Raw genomic sequence first — 18157 nt, forward strand, 5'->3', positions numbered from 1 at the left:
TCCATCCTTAGTTCTTCAGACACTCTGTCTATTAGATCTAATCCCTTGAATCTATATGTCAACTTCCACTATATAATCGTAAAAGATTTGATTTAGGTCATACCTGAATGTTCTAGTGGTTTTCCCTACTTTCTTCAATTCAAGTCTGAATTTGGCAATAAGTTCATGGTCTATGCCATAGTCAGCTCCTGGTCTTATTTTTGCTGACTGTATAGAACTTCTCCATCTTTGGCTGCAAAGAATACAATCAGTCTGATTTCGGTATTGACCATCTGGTGATGTCCATGTGTAGAGTCTTCTCTTGTGTCATTGGAAAAGGGTGTTTGCTATGAGCAGTTTGTTCTCTTGGCAAAACTCTGTTAGCCTTTGCCCTGCTTCATTCTGTACTCCAAAGTCAAATTTGCCTGTTACTCCAGGTATTTCTTGACTTCCTACTCTTGCATTCCAGTCCCCTATAATGAAAAGGACATCTTTTTTGGGTGTTAGTTCTAGAAGGTCTTGTAGGTCTTCATAGAACCGTTCAACTTAGCTTCTTCAGCATTACTGGTTGGGGCATAGACATTATACATAGTAGGATATGTATGTCAAGACCAATCTCGCATTTCATCCCATCCCCATTTCCCCCCTTGGTATGCATATGTTTGGATAACAATTACAACTGACCCTTGAACTACTCAAGAGTTTGTTCAGTCACTAGAGCACGGCAGGCTCCCCTGTCCTTCCATTATCTCCTGTAGTTTGCTCAAATTCATGTCCATTGAGTCAGTGATGCTATATAACCATCTCATCCTCTGCTGCCTAGTTGTTCTCCTGCCCTCAGTCTTTCCCAGCATCAAAGTCTTTTTCCAGTGAGTTGGCTCTTTGCGTCAGGTGACCAAAGTATTGGAGCTTCAGCTTTAGCCTCAGTCCTTCCAGTGAATATTCAGGGTTGATTTCCTTTAGGACAGACTAGTTTGATCTCCTTGCAGTCCAAGGTACTCTCGAGAATCTTCTCTAACACCACAAATCAAAAGTATCAGTTCTTTGATGCTCAGCCTTCTTTATGGTCCAATTCTCATATCCATACATGGCTATTGGAAAAACCATACCTTTGACTATACAAACCTTTGTCAGCAAAGTTATGTCTCTGCTTTTTAATACACTGTCTATGTTTTTCATACTGGAGCAGGTGTTCAGTAGTAGCTGGTTTGTAGTGTTTTTGTGAGCATAAAATTGGGTAATCCTTTGGCCAGGCATCTAAACTGTGCTATCTCATATGGTAGTCACTAGTCCTGTGAAACTGGCTATAGAGCATTTAAAATGTGTCTAGTGCCAGTGAGAAATTGAATTTTAATTAAATCAACAATTTAAATTACTTAAAATTTAAAGCTCAAGTAACAAAGTATTTTTCCATTAAATGAAACTTTTTTGTTTTAGTGAGACTATGTTTTACTTTAAGCACTGTATTGTATAAGACAGGTGTCAGCAAACTTTTCCTGTAAAGGGCTAGGTAGTGGATATTTTAGGCTTTGTGAGCTATATGGCTTTTGTTGCAAATATCCAACTCTGCTCTTGAACTGGGAAAGCAGAATGTGTAAACAAAAGAGCATGGCTGTGTTCCAGTAAAACTTTATTTATGGATATTGAAATTTATATTTCATAATTTTCACATCATGAATTATTTTTCTTTTGATGTTTTCCAAGCATTCAAAATATAAAACCTAATGTTTTTTAATGAAAATACTATTTTTTAAAACTGAAGTATACTTTGATGTATAGTATTATGTAAGTTACAGGCATATGATATAGTGATTCACACACAGGTTTTAAAGGTTATACTCCATTTATACTTATAAAATATTGGCTATGTTCCCTGTGTTGTATAATACATGCTTGTAGCTTATTTTGTACATAGTTTATACTTATACTACTACTATATAGTACTCAAGCTATATGGAAATAGACAGCAGGTTGAATGTGGCTCATAGATATATCCCAAGATTGATGAATTCATGTCTCTCAAAAGTAATTTATAAGACTGTTCACAGCAGCTATATTCATAATGACTCCAAACTGAAAACAACCCAAATGTTCATCACAGAGACTGGGTTTAAAAAATTTTAGTATATTCGTAAAAGTGGATTACTCCATAGCAGTGAAAAAGAATGAACTATGTCTTTAGATGATTATGTTGTACGCTGGATGATTATCACAAAGTGTTATCAGAAAAGCTAGTCACAAAGATTAATATTGTATGATTCCATTATGTGAAGTTCTATAGTGGCAAAGGTTATCTGTGGATTTAGAAATTAGAATACATTGCTCAGTGGGACAAGGGGAGGTGATTAACTAGAAAGCAATTTGGGTATTTGTTATGAGGTTGTATATACATTTGTTAGAAGTCTTCAAATGAGGCTTCCTGGTAGCTCAGTGGTAAAGAATCTGCCTGCCAATGCAGGAGACACAGAATTGATCCCTGATCTGGGAAGATTCCACATGCTGTCGAGCAACTAAGCCTGTGCACCACAACTATTGAGCCTGTGCTCTAGTCTGGGAGCCACAACTGCTGAAGCATGTGCTCCCTAGAATCTGTGCTCTGCAACGAGAGAATCCACTGCAATGAGAAACCCTTGCTGCAACTAGAGAAAAGCCTGCAGCAATGAAGACCCAGCATGGCCAAAAATAAATAAAATTTTAAAAGTCTTCAAATACTTAAGCTGTGTGTACATCATCATCATCCCTCCATACAAAATACTCCTTACATAATTTAAGAAGAAATCAATTATTTGTTGATTTTTAACATTATAGTATTTCTTAGTAAAAATCTAGATCTCTGGCCATAGTGGTCCATATTGCTTCATAGCAACCATCAGCCAAACTGTGCTTTTCCAGTAGGGCAGCCAGTAGCCATACTACTGCAGCTCCTGAGTGCCTGAAATGTGGTGTATCTGAATTGAGGTCTGTGGTATAGGTAAGTACACATGGGGTTTAAAGCATTAGCCTGAAAAGAGAATGTAAACTGTTATATTAATTTTTTATCTTGTTTACATGCTGTCATTGATAACATTGGGTTAAAATATACCAAATTAATTTCGCCTCTGTTTTTTGCTTTTTTTAAGTTGAAAAATTTTAGTTGTGACAGAACATACATAATATAAAATCATCTTAACCATTTTTAAGTATACAGTTCATTAGTGTTAAGTATATACACATTGCTGTGCAACCAGTCTGCCTACATTGCAAGGTGGAAACGCCACCCCCATTAAACAACTCCCCAGTCCCCTTCCCTCCAGCCTCTGGCATCCACTGTTCTACCTTCTGTTCCCGTGAGTTTGACGATTGATCCGTCATGTAAGTGAAACCACGCAGTATTTGTATTTTTTCACTGGTTTCTTCACTTAACATTTTTTTGTTGTTGTTAATGTAGCTACTATACAATTTACAATGATACATGTGGCTGAGATTATATTTCTCAGTTCAGTTCAGTCGCTCAGTCATATCCAACTCTGTGACCCCATGGACTGCAGCATGCCAGGCCTCCTTCTCCATCACCAACTCCCGGAGTTTACTCAGACTCATGTCCTTTGAGTTGGTGATGCTATCCAACCATCTCATCCTCTGTCGTCCCCTTCTCCCACCTTCAATCTTTCCCAGTATCAGGGTCTTTTGAGGACAGTGCACAGCAGCTGCCTCTTTGTAATTAATCTTTTATTACTGTATTTATGCTGCTTATGTTTTTTCTAATGAATTGAGGAGATTGATGTATTTCTAATATTCATGACTCCATCAAACATGGGAAAACAAAGGATTTTTCCCTTAGAGGATCACATGTTTAAAAAAGCAGAGACATAATTTTCTTTGTGGAAGGGGAAAATAGTCATTTCTATTTAATATACAAAGCATTTCTGTGTTCAAAGAATACAGCCTAAGATAGCATTATGAGACAAATGATTGCTGTGCTCATTGTGTCCTTGGCCCCGTCAGTATTTTATTTGAACTCTTAATTTGTTTCCTGTGTGCTAATTTAATTCAGTTTGGGAGAAAAGATTCTAACCAATTACTGCAGATAGATCTTCTCCTGTGATTACTTGACATATATCACTGGATAGTAGGTACTTTAGTAATTTTTTAATAAAGTTTTGCTATTAAATTTGCTGTACGTATGACTATGAAACAACATTTAGACTGAATGTTGACAAACTATAGTTTTGCTTTTCACTTTTAAAAAGCTTGTAGCATAAAAAAAAGCTTGCACCACCTTAAGAAAAATAGCATTTCATTAGTTTTCAATAATAGGAATATCATTATATATGGTTACAATTCTGTTAAGTAAAAGTTGTTTAAAGCCTTGTAAACAAAGAACGTATGAGAGAAATTCAGCTGTATTTTGTCTTTTGCTGTCTGAGGGAGGGAGATTCTTTCCCAGGTGAACAATTCTGGAGAAATGCCATAGCCAGGGAAGGAGAATTTGTGATATGACAGTGTCCTAAAGGACAGCTGGGGGCCCTAGTGTAATAGTTGATATTCACCAACCAGGTTTGTGTTCCATTGTTCCTGGAGTTATCTGTTAAATACCAGTGAAACACTGGTCAGGGAGCTTACAAATGCTGAACATTTCCTTTTTTTTTCTTCTTTTTCCAGATAGGGCTTGTAAGTAGCGTCATCCTTTTGTGGGCAGATTAGAGTACAAGTTATTTTATGTGATCTTGTTCAGTTTTTTAAGATCTTTTTTGCAGACTGAGCTGTAATAAATACCTTTCTGAGAAGAGAACCATAGGATTAGCTCATATTTGATTTACTGAGAATCTAGACTTTCTTTTCTCTTTCCTTCTTTCTTTTGAAGTCCAGTCCTGCCTTGAGTGCTGAAGAGCTGCCAGGGTTAGGAAATAATAAAATATTAAAAATGGTGGCCATTGTCTCTTTAGGGGAAAGTCTTGGTTTAATTTTCCAGATTGGTTATTCTCTTCATGTCTCTTGGGCTCTTGGCTGATTGATCACGCAGGGATTTGTCATATTGCCTACTTCTTTGAATTGAATGTGGACATAGCAACTAAAAATAAACATGATGTGGATATTAGAGAACCAGGGGCCTTCTTTGCCTGGGGAGCTAAGATACTGCTTGCCGTTGCTAAGATGTTTTCTGGCTGTAACACAGCAGCAATCATTGGAAGTGCAGCTGTGTTTTTGGAAGAGCAAGCTAAGGGAAGGCAAAGGCACACTGATGAATATTATCCTAAACAATGAATCCAGATGCAAATCATTATGCCTAATCCAGAATATTATACCCATTTTTGGTGTTCTTTGTGCTGTGTTATTGTGTGTGATTTGCTGTGCTGAGAACTTGAAGTGTGCCAAAGTATCATTTCTGTTTTCAGAATAGTTTTGTCAGAAATTTGAAAGGTAAGTAAATACACCAGACTGTTGCATTTCAGCTCTTTGTGGTATTGAGTGTGGCTAATGGTTTTGAGAGTAGAATTTGACTGAATGTTGGATTGATTGCTCTAACTTGATGCCATTTTCCTTATTCCATTACAAAAAGACAACTAGAGATTGTGTGTGAAAATTCCTTGAGCAATAACATAGGATGAGAACGTGTTGTATCCAGTAAGTTTGCCCTGAGAATGAGGGGCCTTTCTATAGGGCAGCAGCACTGACTTGTGAAGAGCCAGCTCTGCCACAGATACGATGTGTCATCTTAGCTCCTTCCTGTCTGAGTCCACATCTGTAAAAGAAGGGTAATGATCATCTTACTGTAGCGAGTTGTGAGGATTAAATGAGTTACTATTTACAGATCTTAATATAATCTCTGGCATATAATAAACACTATATAAGTTTTGCCTGCTACTGTTGTCACTTGATACTGATTTCTACAATGTCACGTCCCTTTTCTTGGTGCCAAACTAAAGGCCGACATGGGAGATCTGTCCAAAACCTGAATTTGTTCTAGAATGATTGGACAGCATTTAAAAATGTTGAGCCAAGATACCTTGCTAAACTGTAGCATTTTTCTATCATGACATTATTATAGGAGTCTTTATTGTGTTGAAATCAGATTTAATCTATATTTAGTGCTCTGGAATTTTTCCTCAAAAGTGACTCATCTTTTGGCCATTGAGTTCCCCTTTTTGCAGTTTTCAAATAAAATCTCACTTGAGCTTCTTTGATTCTGCTCCTAAAGAACTGCCGCTGCCTCGCTTTATGATGTCAAAGACTGATGCTGAAATCCGGTTTGGGAACACAGCTGAGCTGCATGGAACTAAAGTTCAGATTCCATATTTAATCACAGAAAAAAATACCTTCAAAAGAATCGACGATGAGGATAAACAGGTAAATAGTCTGATCAGGCAAGTCTGTTTGCTTCTGACCATGAACCCTCACAGAGCAGTGCCTCATAGCTGCTGTCAGACTTCCAGTTCCTTGAATTGCACCATCTGGGATACAATTATAGGCTTGGAGTGTGCCTATAAAGTTTCCTTTTAGCAAGAAGAAGAGGCTGATGCATAGCAATTACCATGAGCCATCTATGGGCCATTTAGAGCTTACTTTAATGTAGAATTGTGTCTCAAGTAAGGCTACTGCTTTAACACACTTATTTGATTTATCTAACCACCATTTCCAAATGCATTCTTTGAAATGTAACTTCTAGGAGTTTTTAATAAGTGCTTTCTTCCAAAAAATCTGGTTTCTCTGGTTAAATGTGGTTGGGGAATGCTGTTTCATGCCTTATTCTTGGGGGAAAGGCTAAATTCTCTGTCTTAGACATTCACGGTGCACATTAGCACAGTAAAGGCCCTGACAAGTCCTGCAATAAAGAGACCTGGAGATTGGCATGTACTAAACTTCTTTCACCAGGGAAATCCCTTCTTGGGGAGCGTGTTTGGAGGGCCATCTTGGGAAATGCTGCCTTTACATGTACAGGTCAGGAACAAGAATAGGGTGGACAGGCTTTTAAAATTAGACCACTAATTGCAATAGTCAGATAGTGATGAGTAGAGAGAACAGTGTAAAATTCCAGATGAGTGAGTCTGTCAATAAGAGGTAAAATAGACTTACACATTAGTGAGCACTCAGGGCATCGAGGTACTTACAATGAAGATACTAAATTATGCAGAAAAGTCAAATCATATTCAACGTAGTACCTTCTGTATGGAAAAGAAATTTGTCATGTTTTAGAAAGACCAAAAAAAAAATGCTTTTCAAATGCAATGACTATTAAAGGATTAAGTTGGAAAACTGATGTATATGGTTCATGCTAATAATGCTGGATATTTGAAGTATTGTTGCAGAAATTTCATATTTAAGTGACATATAGCATGTTCTGTTGGATAATGTCCTAATTCTCATACATTTTAAACTAGTTCTTCAGGGACTTAAATAAAAAGGAGAACAGGCATACCTTGGCCACAGTGCGGGTTCAGTTTCAGACCACTGCAGTAGTCACACGAGTTTTTGGTTTCCTGGTGCTTACAAAAGTTAGATTTACACTATACTGTAGTCTACTAAGGACTTCCTGGTGGCTCAGATGGTAAAGCGTCTTGCTCACAATGTGGGAAACCTGGGTTCAATCCCTGGATCGGGAAGATCTTCTGGAGAAGGAAATGGCAACCCACTCCAGTACTCTTGCCTGGAAAATCCCATGGACAGAGGAGTGTGGTCTACTAAGTGTGCAATAGCATTGTGGCTAAAAAACTGTAATGTATATATCTTATTTAAAAAAGTGCTTTATTGCTAAAAACTGCTAACTTACCATCTTAGCAAGTAATAGTAACATCAAACCTCACTGATTACACATTGCCATAAAATATGATAATAATGAAAATGTTTGAAATATTGTTAAGAATTGTCAAAATGTGACACAGAGACATGAAGTGAGCAAATGCTATTGGAAAAGCGGTGCTGGTAGACTTGCTTGATGCAGGGTTGCCATAAACTTTGTTTTTTGTTTTTTTAAAGTAATAGCTGTGAAATGAGGTATGCCTGTATCAGAATCTTCAGCCAGTACTCTTTGGCATGTTTTCCCACCAGTGTTTGGAGAGAAATGAGGGCCCACTATCCCAGGATGATTGATGCTCTGGGAACTTTTCAGGCCCATCCCCTGGCTGTGTCACTGAGGACACATCCTTTCGCTTCAGTCTGGATTTATGCTAGGCCCACCCAGTCTGTGGCTGTGAACTTATAATTCAAAGCAAATATTCTTTTCTTTTACTTGAAAAAGAGTACTTGATTGGTATCTCAGATTGAATTACTATTATTATTATTTTTGAGTAAGAACACATATATAGTCTCTATGCTGATAAAAAGTATGGTTTCCTTGTTACCAGTCTATTAGTAGCATTAAAAAAAAAAGAGAGGAAACCCAGTAGTCGAGTAATAGTAAAAAGCCAAGTAATAATAGCTTGTCTCGCCTGTGGTCCTACATAAAGTTCACGTTCGAATTGAGATTTGTACTTTATTAAGGTGCCATCCTAGTGTTTAGGAGTAGGCTAGTTGGAGTTTACCCATAATGAATTGTTTTGGAATTTCTCAGTATAAAAAAAGTTGACATTTTACTTTGGCTAGTCAGCTCCAAGAATATTTAGCATTACCATTTAAAATATTTTTAAAATATCCACATTTTTGGAAGACTTGATAAGTGTAGATCCAGGAAATAAGAGCCTTTATTAATGAATGAAAATTGAATCTATTCACAAAGAGATCAAAATTGTAGAGTATGAATGTTATTTCATGTGATCAGTTGTCTTCTGTTTTCCCAAGGAAAGTATTATTGGAGTAACTGGAAGTGTGTCAGGCTTGTTTTAGTAATTTAGGTAACTGAGTTCTGGTGAGACTGTTCTCTGGGAGACTTTTGAATCCTCAGACAGTGCTTTTTAACCAAGCCGCATTTTTGAGAAAATATCTTCATTTGTTAAAGCAGTCGGCTTACTGGCAATAGAGTTGCATTATACTTCATAACTGCAGCTCAGAGCACCAGGCTCCTTGAGTGATTCCCTCTGAATTCTGCTCTGGTTCTTTGAAGCAGGAAACGCAGTCTCCCTCGATGTCACCTCTTGCCTCCCCTCCTTCTTCCCCGCCTCATTACCAGAGGGTGCCCTTGAGCCATGGCTACAGCAAACTGCGGAGCAGCACGGAGCAGATGCATTCAGGTAAGAGGCCAGCTGTCCCAGGCAGTATCTTAGAGACACTTTCCTCTATCAGTCAGCAATGTGACCAGTTTCTGAGTCTCCTGACTTATCTCTGGCTCTGTAAACCAGACTCAATTTAATTTCATACTCTCAAGCAAGGTTTAAAAAAAAACATAAAATGAAATCTATATTAGTAATGCCTTGTTTTCTGTTCTACAAACTAGTTCATCTTTAGACTTGTAGATAATGATTTAGATGATTTAATCCTTCATTTACAAATTTCATTACACAGGAACATTGCACATGAAGAATTTGTATTGTTTTGGAATTCTTATTCCTTTCTGCAAACATACCAAACATATTTATATGATACCTGCTCTCATGAAACTACTTAAAAAATAGAATTCTGCAGAAGAATTGATTCAACCTTTAAATACTGAGCACATGAGTGAAAATATTTAGCTCTTGTGCTTGAGAATAAAAATAATAAGAGAAATGCCAGGGGAAGCATTGTGTTGAGGTGTGTGAAGTACCCAATTGTGGCCTTGCTTGCTTGCTCACATTTGTGTTACGTTGGCTATGTTAGTGGTAAAATACGTTAGTTGGTTCTGAGAATGACTTGTACAGTTGGCTGCCTAGGCTGCAGTGCTTAAAGCTCCACAAATTCACTGCAGCATCTTGTCCTTGTGGAGTTCAGGCTCCTAGCTGAAGATATGACCTTTATAGGTATTCTAGAATTGAATATCTGTATCCCCCCACCCTTTTTATTCTGTGAGCTGTAACTGAAAATGACCCAGTTTCTGCAGGTTTTTGCTGCATTGAAAATAGTGATGACTTCTAGAGGGACACAGATAAAAGTGTGCTAGACCGAACTAAAGAGAGGCTATGATCTTGCTGAAAGAAGCAGGTATGGCATAATGAGAAAATCTTTTTTTCTTTAGTTTTTCTTTCTTTCTTTTTGGCTGCGCTGGGTCTTTGTTGCTTTGCACAGACTCTCTAGCTGCAGCAAGCGGGGACTACTCTTTGTTGTGGTACTCGGGCTTCGCACTGTGGTGGCTTCTCTTGTTGTGGAGTACAGGGTCTAGGCATATGAGCTTCAGTAGTTGCAGCTCTCAGGCTCAGCAGTTGTGGCTCATGGGCTTAGTTGCCCTGTGGTATGTGGAATCTTCCTGGACCAGGGATCAAACACATATCTCCTGCATTAGCAGGCAGATTCCTATCTACTGTGTCACCAGGGAAGTCCTGGGAAAATCTTTTGATTGGAATCAGAAGATGAGGGTTTATGTGACTAGCCATGTGACTTTGGGCAAGCTACTTACTACTCTGAACCATGATTTTCTTCTTTTCTTTTGAAACAGAGTAATAGTATCCTATAGGGCTGTTGTGAGGATAAGCAAGAACATGAGTGTAAGGGAATAGGAATGAAAAATCACTCCCCTGGAACTTGAGTGTGCCATTGGTGTCTGAAAATGAAATGGGATTGAGAATTCTTCATATTTCTCTTGTAGTCTCTCCTGCCACATTTCCCTGTTTTTAGAAGTGGATTTTTTTTCTTAATTTCATCTAGTTTTGGAAGTTGGAGTCCAGTGCCTAGCATGGTGCCTAGTTTTTGGTTTTTAATTCAAAGGTGCGTCATTTTTGTTCTACTGAGTCACCAGGTTCTACCCTGTCTTTTTTTGGTTGTTACTCCTTAAAAAACCTGTCTGTACCAGCTTTCTCTCCTTCATACTCAATTTTCTCCTCATTCCATTCAAATTTGGCTTTCATTCCCCTAGTGTCAAGGAAACAACCTGCTTCTCTTCTTTGTTGTTGACTTTTAGCAGCTTGTGTCATGGTTGTCCATGCTTTCATTCTTTCTTAGACTTTTTAAAAAACGTGAGCTAAAATTTACATGTGATAAAATGCACATGTTTAAAATCTTCAATTTGAGTTTTAACAAATGGATATACCCAAGTATCTACCACTTTTATCATGGATAAAGTATTTTCTTACCATATGATACAGCAGTTCTACTGCTGAGTATATATCTAAAAAAAATAAAGGCACAAATTTGAAAAACTACATGCACCCCAGTGTTCTGAGCAGTATTATTTACAATAGCCAAGATACAGGAGCAACCTAAGTGTCTATCAACAGATGAATGAAGAAAGAAGATACACGTTCATACATATACACAATGGAATATTGAATCATAAAAAAGATTGAAATTTTACCATTTGTAACAACATGGATGGATCTAAAGGGTATTATCCTTAGTGAAATAAGGCAGAGAAAGAGAAATGCTATCACTTATATGTAGAATCCAAAAAATAAAATAGGTGAATAAATTTAATAAGACAGAAACCTACTCACAGATACAGAAAACAAACCTAGTGGTTGAAAGTGGAGGGAGTAGGGGATTAATAGGTACAAACTACTTGGACTTCCCTGGTGGCACAGTAGATAAGAATCCACTGCTAGTGCAGGGAACATGAGTTTGATCCTTAGTTCAGGAAGATTCCATATGCCATGGAGAGACTAAACCCAGGTACCACAACTACTGAGCCCAAACTCTAGAGCCTGCATGCCACAACTACTGAGCCTGAGCACTGCAATGAAGAGAGTAGCCCATGCAAAAGCAATGAAGACCCAGTGCAGCCAAAACAAAAATAATGGTTCATTTAAGAGGTACAAACTACTATGTATAAAATACATAAGCTGCAAGGATATATTAGGCAGCACAGGGAGATATAGCAATTATTTTAAAATAACTTTAAATGGAATATAATCTATAAAAATACTGTAATCACTATGCTAAAAGTGTATTGTAATCAACTGTATACTTCAATAAAAAGTCTGCCTGACATTAGAACCAATATTTCTGCCACCTCAGAGATGCCCCTTTCCCAGTCACTTTCTCTCTGCTCCCTGCCTCCCCCATGAAAACATAGTGCTGATTTTTATCACTGTGGATTAGTTTTGCTTCTTCTAGAAACTCATATAAATGGAATCATAGTGAATGACCGTACTCTTGGGTGTCTTTTCCTCAGCACAGTGGTTGAGATTCTTCATGTTATGTGTCTTAGCAGTTTGTTCCCGTTAATATATTACTCAGTGTTGTTCCACTGTATGAATGTATCATGGAGTGATGATCCATTCTTCTGTTGATGAATATTTAGGTTATTTCCAGCATTGGCTGTTATGAATAAGGATGCTGTGAACACTTGGGTATGAGTCTTTTTGTGACATATGTCATTTCTCTGGCACCTGGGAGTGGAATTGATGCACCTTAGGGTAGGTGTAAGAAACTGCTAAAGAGTTTCACCAAGTGACTGCATACTCCCATAGGCAATGTATAAGAGTTCAGTGTTCTTGCCAGCACTTGGTACTCTGGTTTCTTTCTTCAGTGTTTTTAATCTTAGCTATTCTGTTACATGTGAAGTGACATTTTATTGTGGGCACTCTTTTATTCTTGAAACATTGTTTTCTAAGTTTCTGTTACCCCTTCCTGGTTTTTCTCCTACATCATGATCCCTAAACTTGAATTTATACATTTTCAGAAATGAGTTCTGCTGCTAGGAAAATTTTCTAGGAATACATTTTCTAGGGTTGTTTTTCTGTCCAAGATTCTGCCATGATTTCTGGCTAATGGGGCATATGTGTACGTTTTAAATCAGGAGAAGGCAATGGCACCCCACTCCAGTACTCCTGCCTGGAAAATCCCATGGATGGAGGAGCCTGGTAGGCTGCAGTCCATGGGGTCGCTAAGAGTCGGACACGACTGAGCAGCTTCACTTTCACTTTTCACTTTCATGCATTGGAGAAGGAAATGGCAATCCACTCCAGTGTTCTTACCTGGAGAATCCTAGGGATGGGGGAACCTGGTGGGCTGCCGTCTATGGAGTCGCACAGAGTCGGGCATAACTGAAGTGATTTAGCAGCAGCAGCATCTTTGGACAGTCTGTGATTCAGAGCCCCTCTTCTGCCTCTCTCCTGGGTGCCTGCTCACCTCCTTTGCTGGATGTAGCTATAGCTGATGCTCACTGGATAAGACTTAAGTGCCATGCATCATTCCAAGTTCTTTGTGTGCACTGTTTTCTACTTACCACAACCCTCAGAGGCAGAAGTTGCCATCTGTATTTTTAAAAATAATGTTTAAATCACAGTAATACTTCTCCTTCTGACTCAACTTGTTTCTGGTTTCTAGAGGCAACTACCTTTCTTTCTTTCTTTTTTTTTTACATTTATTTTTTAAAGTACAGTTGATTTACAATGTTTCAGTGTTCAGCAAAGTGATATATATATGTGTATGTGTCCTTTTTCAGATTCTTTTTTTTTTTTTACTTTTTTTTTTAAATTTTTTTTCTAATTTTATTTTATTTTTAAACTTTACATAATTGTATTAGTTTTGCCAAATATCAAAATGAATCCACCACAGGTATACATGTGTTCCCCATCCCGAACCCTCCTCCCTCCTCCCTCCCCATACCATCCCTCTGGGCCATCCCAGTGCACCAGCCCCAAGCATCCAGCATCGTGCATCGAACCTGGACTGGCAACTCATTTCCTACATGATATTTTACATGTTTCATTGCCATTCTCCCAAATCTTCCCGCCCTCTCCCTCTCCCACAGAGTCCATAAGACTGTTCTATACATCAGTGTCTCTTTTGCTGTCTCGTACACCGGGTTATTGTTACCATCTTTCTAAATTCCATATATATGCGTTAGTATACTGTATTTATGTTTTTCCTTCTGGCTTACTTCACTCTGTATAATAGGCTCCAGTTTCATCCACCTCATTAGAACTGATTCAAATGTACTCTTTTTAATGGCTGAGTAATACTCCATTGTGTATATGTACCACAGCTTTCTTATCCATTCATCTGCTGATGGACATCTAGGTTGCTTCCATGTCTTGGCTATTATAAACAGTGCTGCGATGAACATTGGGGTACACGTGTCTCTTTCCCTTCTGGTTTCCTCAGTGTGTATGCCCAGCAGTGGGGTTGCTGGATCATAAGGCAGTTCTATTTCCAGTTTTTTAAGGAATCTCCACACTGTTCTCCATAGTGGCTGTACTAGTTTGCATTCCCACCAACAGTGTAAGAGGGTTCCCTTTTCTCCACACCCTCTCCAGCATTTATTGCTTGTAGACTTTTGGATCACAGCCATTCTGACTGGTGTGAAATGGTACCTCATAGTGGTTTTGATTTGCATTTCTCTGATAATGAGTGATGTTGAGCATCTTTTCATGTGTTTGTTAGCCATCTGTATGTCTTCTTTGGAGAAATGTCTATTTAGTTCTTTGGCCCATTTTTTGATTGGGTCATTTATTTTTCTGGAGTTGAGCTGTAGGAGTTGCTTGTATATTTTTGAGATTAGTTGTTTGTTGGTTGCTTCATTTGCTATTATATTCTCCCATTCTGAAGGCTGTCTTTTCACCTTGCTAATAGTTTCCTTTGATGTGCAGAAGCTTTTAAGGTTAATTAGGTCCCATTTGTTTATTTTTGCTTTTATTTCCAATATTCTGGGAGGTGGGTCATAGAGGATCCTGCTGTGATGTATGTCAGAGAGTGTTTTGCCTATGTTCTCCTCTAGGAGTTTTATAGTTTCTGGTCTTACGTTTAGATCTTTAATCCATTTTGAGTTTATTTTTGTGTATGGTGTTAGAAAGTGTTCTAGTTTCATTCTTTTACAAGTGGTTGACCAGATTTCCCAGAACCACTTGTTAAAGAGATTGTCTTTAATCCATTGTATATTCTTGCCTCCTTTGTCAAAGATAAGGTGTCCATATGTGCGTGGATTTATCTCTGGGCTTTCTATTTTATTCCATTGATCAATATTTCTGTCTTTGTGCCAGTACCATACTGTCTTGATAACTGTGGCTTTGTAGTAGAGCCTGAAGTCAGGTAGGTTGATTCCTCCAGTTCCATTCTTCTTTCTCAAGATCGCTTTGGCTATTCGAGGTTTTTTGTATTTCCATACAAATTGTGAAATTATTTGTTCTAGCTCTGTGAAGAATACTGTTGGTAGCTTGATAGGGATTGCGTTGAATCTATAAATTGCTTTGGGTAGTATACTCATTTTCATTATATTGATTCTTCCAATCCATGAACATGGTATATTTCTCCATCTATTAGCGTCCTTTTTGATTTCTTTCACCAGTGTTTTATAGTTTTCTATATATAGGTCTTTAGTTTCTTTAGGTAGATATATTCCTAAGTATTTTATTCTTTCCGTTGCAATGGTGAATGGAATTGTTTCCTTAATTTCTCTTTCTGTTGTCTCATTATTAGTGTATAGGAATGCAAGGGATTTCTGTGTGTTGATTTTATATCCTGCAACTTTACTATAGTCATTGATTATTTCTAGTAATTTTCTGGTGGAATCTTTAGGGTTTTCTATGTAGAGGATCATGTCATCTGCAAATAGTGAGAGTTTTACTTCTTCTTTTCCAATTTGGATTCCTTTTATTTCTTTTTCTGCTCTGATTGCTGTGGCCAAAACTTCCAAAACTATGTTGAATAGTAATGGTGAAAGTGGGCACCCTTGTCTTGTTCCTGACTTTAGAGGAAATGCTTTCAATTTTTCACCATTGAGGATAATGTTTGCTGTGGGTTTGTCATATATAGCTTTTATTATGTTGAGGCATGTTCCTTCTATTCCTGCTTTCTGGAGAGTTTTTATCATAAATGGATGTTGAATTTTCTCAAAGGCTTTCTCTGCATCTATTGAGATAATCATATGGTTTTTATTTTTCAATTTGTTAATGTGGTGTATTACATTGATTTGCGGATATTGAAGAATCCTTGCATCCCTGGGATAAAGCCCACTTGGTCATGGTGTATGATCTTTTTAATGTGTTGTTGGATTCTGATTGCTAGAATTTTGTTAAGGATTTTTGCATCTATGTTCATCAGTGATATTGGCCTGTAGTTTTCTTTTTTTGTGGCATCTTTGTCAGGTTTTGGTATTAGGGTGATGGTGGCCTCATAGAATGAGTTTGGAAGTTTACCTTCCTCTGCAATTTTCTGGAAGAGTTTGAGCAGGATAGGTGTTAGCTCTTCTCTAAATTTTTGGTAGAATTCAGCTGTGAAGCCGTCTGGACCGGGGCTTTTGTTTGCTGGAAGATTTTTGATTACAGTTTCAATTTCCATGCTTGTGATGGGTCTGTTAAGATTTTCTATTTCTTCCTGGTCCAGTTTTGGAAAGTTGTATTTTTCTAAGAATTTGTCCATTTCTTCCATGTTGTCCATTTTATTGGCATATAATTGTTGATAGTAGTCTCTTATGATCCTTTGTATTTCTGTGTTGTCTGTTGTGATCTCTCCATTTTCGTTTCTAATTTTATTGATTTGATTTTTCTCCCTTTGTTTCTTGATGAGTCTGGCTAATGGTTTGTCAATTTTATTCATCCTTTCAAAGAACCAGCTTTTGGTTTTGTTGATTTTTACTATGGTCTCTTTTGTTTCTTTTGCATTTATTTCTGCTCTAATTTTTAAGATTTCTTTCCTTCTACTAACCCTGGGGTTCTTCATTTCTTCCTTTTCTAGTTGCTTTAGGTGTAGAGTTAGGTTATTTATTTGACTTTTTTCTTGTTTCTTGAGGTGTGCCTGTATTGCTATGAACTTTCCCCTTAGGACTGCTTTTACCGTGTCCCACAGGTTTTGGGTTGTTGTGTTTTCATTTTCATTCGTTTCTATGCAAATTTTGATTTCTTTTTTGATTTCTTCTGTGATTTGTTGGTTATTCAGCAGTGTGTTGTTCAGCCTCCATATGTTGGAATTTTTGATAGTTTTTCTCCTGTAATTGAGATCTAATCTTACTGCATTGTGGTCAGAAAAAATGCTTGGAATGATTTCTATTTTTTTGAATTTACCAAGGCTAGCTTTATGGCCCAGGATGTGATCTATCCTGGAGAAGGTTCCATGTGCGCTTGAGAAAAAGGTGAAATTCATTGTTTTGGGATGAAATGTCCTGTAGATATCAATTAGGTCTAACTGGTCTATTGTATCGTTTAAAGTTTGTGTTTCCTTGTTAATTTTCTGTTTAGTTGATCTATCCATAGGTGTAAGTGGGGTATTAAAGTCTCCCACTATTATTGTGTTATTGTTGATTTCTCCTTTCATACTTGTTAGCATTTGTCTTACGTACTGTGGTGCTCCCGTGTTGGGTGCATATATATTTATACTTGTTATATCTTCTTCTTGTATTGATCCTTTGATCATTATGTAGTGACCTTCTTTGTCTCTTTTCACAGCCTTTGTTTTAAAGTCTATTTTATCTGATATGAGTATTGCTACTCCTGCTTTCTTTTGGTCCCTATTTGCATGGAAAATCTTTTTCCAGCCCTTCACTTTCAGTCTGTATGTGTCCCCTGTTTTGAGGTGGGTCTCTTGTAGACAACATATGTAGGGGTCTTGTTTTTGTATCCATTCAGCCAGTCTTTGTCTTTTGGTTGGGGCATTCAACCCATTTACATTTAAGGTAATTACTGATAAGTATGATCCCGTTGCCATTTACTTTATTGTTTTGGGTTCAAGTTTATACACCGTTTTTGTGTTTCCTGTCTGGAGAATATCCTTTAGTATTTGTTGGAGAGCTGGTTTGGTGGTGCAGAATTCTCTCAGCTTTTGCTTGTCTGAAAAGCTTTTGATTTCTCCTTCATACTTGAATGAGATCCTTGCTGGGTACAATAATCTGGGCTGTAGGTTATTTTCTTTCATCATTTTAAGTATGTCTTGCCATTCCCTCCTGGCTTGAAGAGTTTCTATTGAAAGATCAGCTGTTATCCTTATGGGAATTCCCTTGTGTGTTATTTGTTGTTTTTCCCTTGCTGCTTTTAATATTTGTTCTTTGTGTTTGATCTTTGTTAATTTGATTAATATGTGTCTTGGGGTGTTTCTCCTTGGGTTTATCCTGTTTGGGACTCTCTGGGTTTCTTGGACTTGGGTGATTATTTCCTTCCCCATTTTAGGGAAGTTTTCCACTATTATCTCCTCAAGTATTTTCTCATGGTCTTTCTTTTTGTCTTCTTCTTCTGGAACCCCTATGATTCGAATGTTGTAGCCTTTA

The 18157-nt window shown here is 37.6% G+C and overlaps 1 protein-coding gene across 28 annotated transcripts in view; it reads left to right on the top strand.

Moving 5' to 3' along the window:
* The window catches only part of REPS2 (RALBP1 associated Eps domain containing 2), a 246625-nt gene that overhangs the window by 69005 nt on the left and 159463 nt on the right, over positions 1-18157 (top strand). For 22 of the 28 annotated variants that reach the window (XR_015158496.1, XR_015158495.1, XR_015158497.1 and 19 more), the window contains exons 3-4: positions 6158-6306; positions 8996-9122. Coding sequence is in view for 23 of the 28 variants with exons in the window: in XM_086386766.1 (XP_086242892.1) it covers positions 6158-6306; positions 8996-9122 (276 nt within the window). In the remaining 5 variants the exon portion in view is untranslated. The remainder of the gene's footprint in view (positions 1-6157; positions 6307-8995; positions 9123-18157) is intronic. The other 6 variants (XM_086386762.1, XM_086386767.1, XM_086386776.1 and 3 more) reach the window with 1 other exon arrangement.

Source organism: Bos grunniens, chromosome X (assembly GCF_055505025.1).
Source record: "Bos grunniens cultivar Pamir isolate PY7600 chromosome X, Bosgru_T2T1.0, whole genome shotgun sequence".
NCBI lineage: Eukaryota > Metazoa > Chordata > Mammalia > Artiodactyla > Bovidae > Bos > Bos grunniens.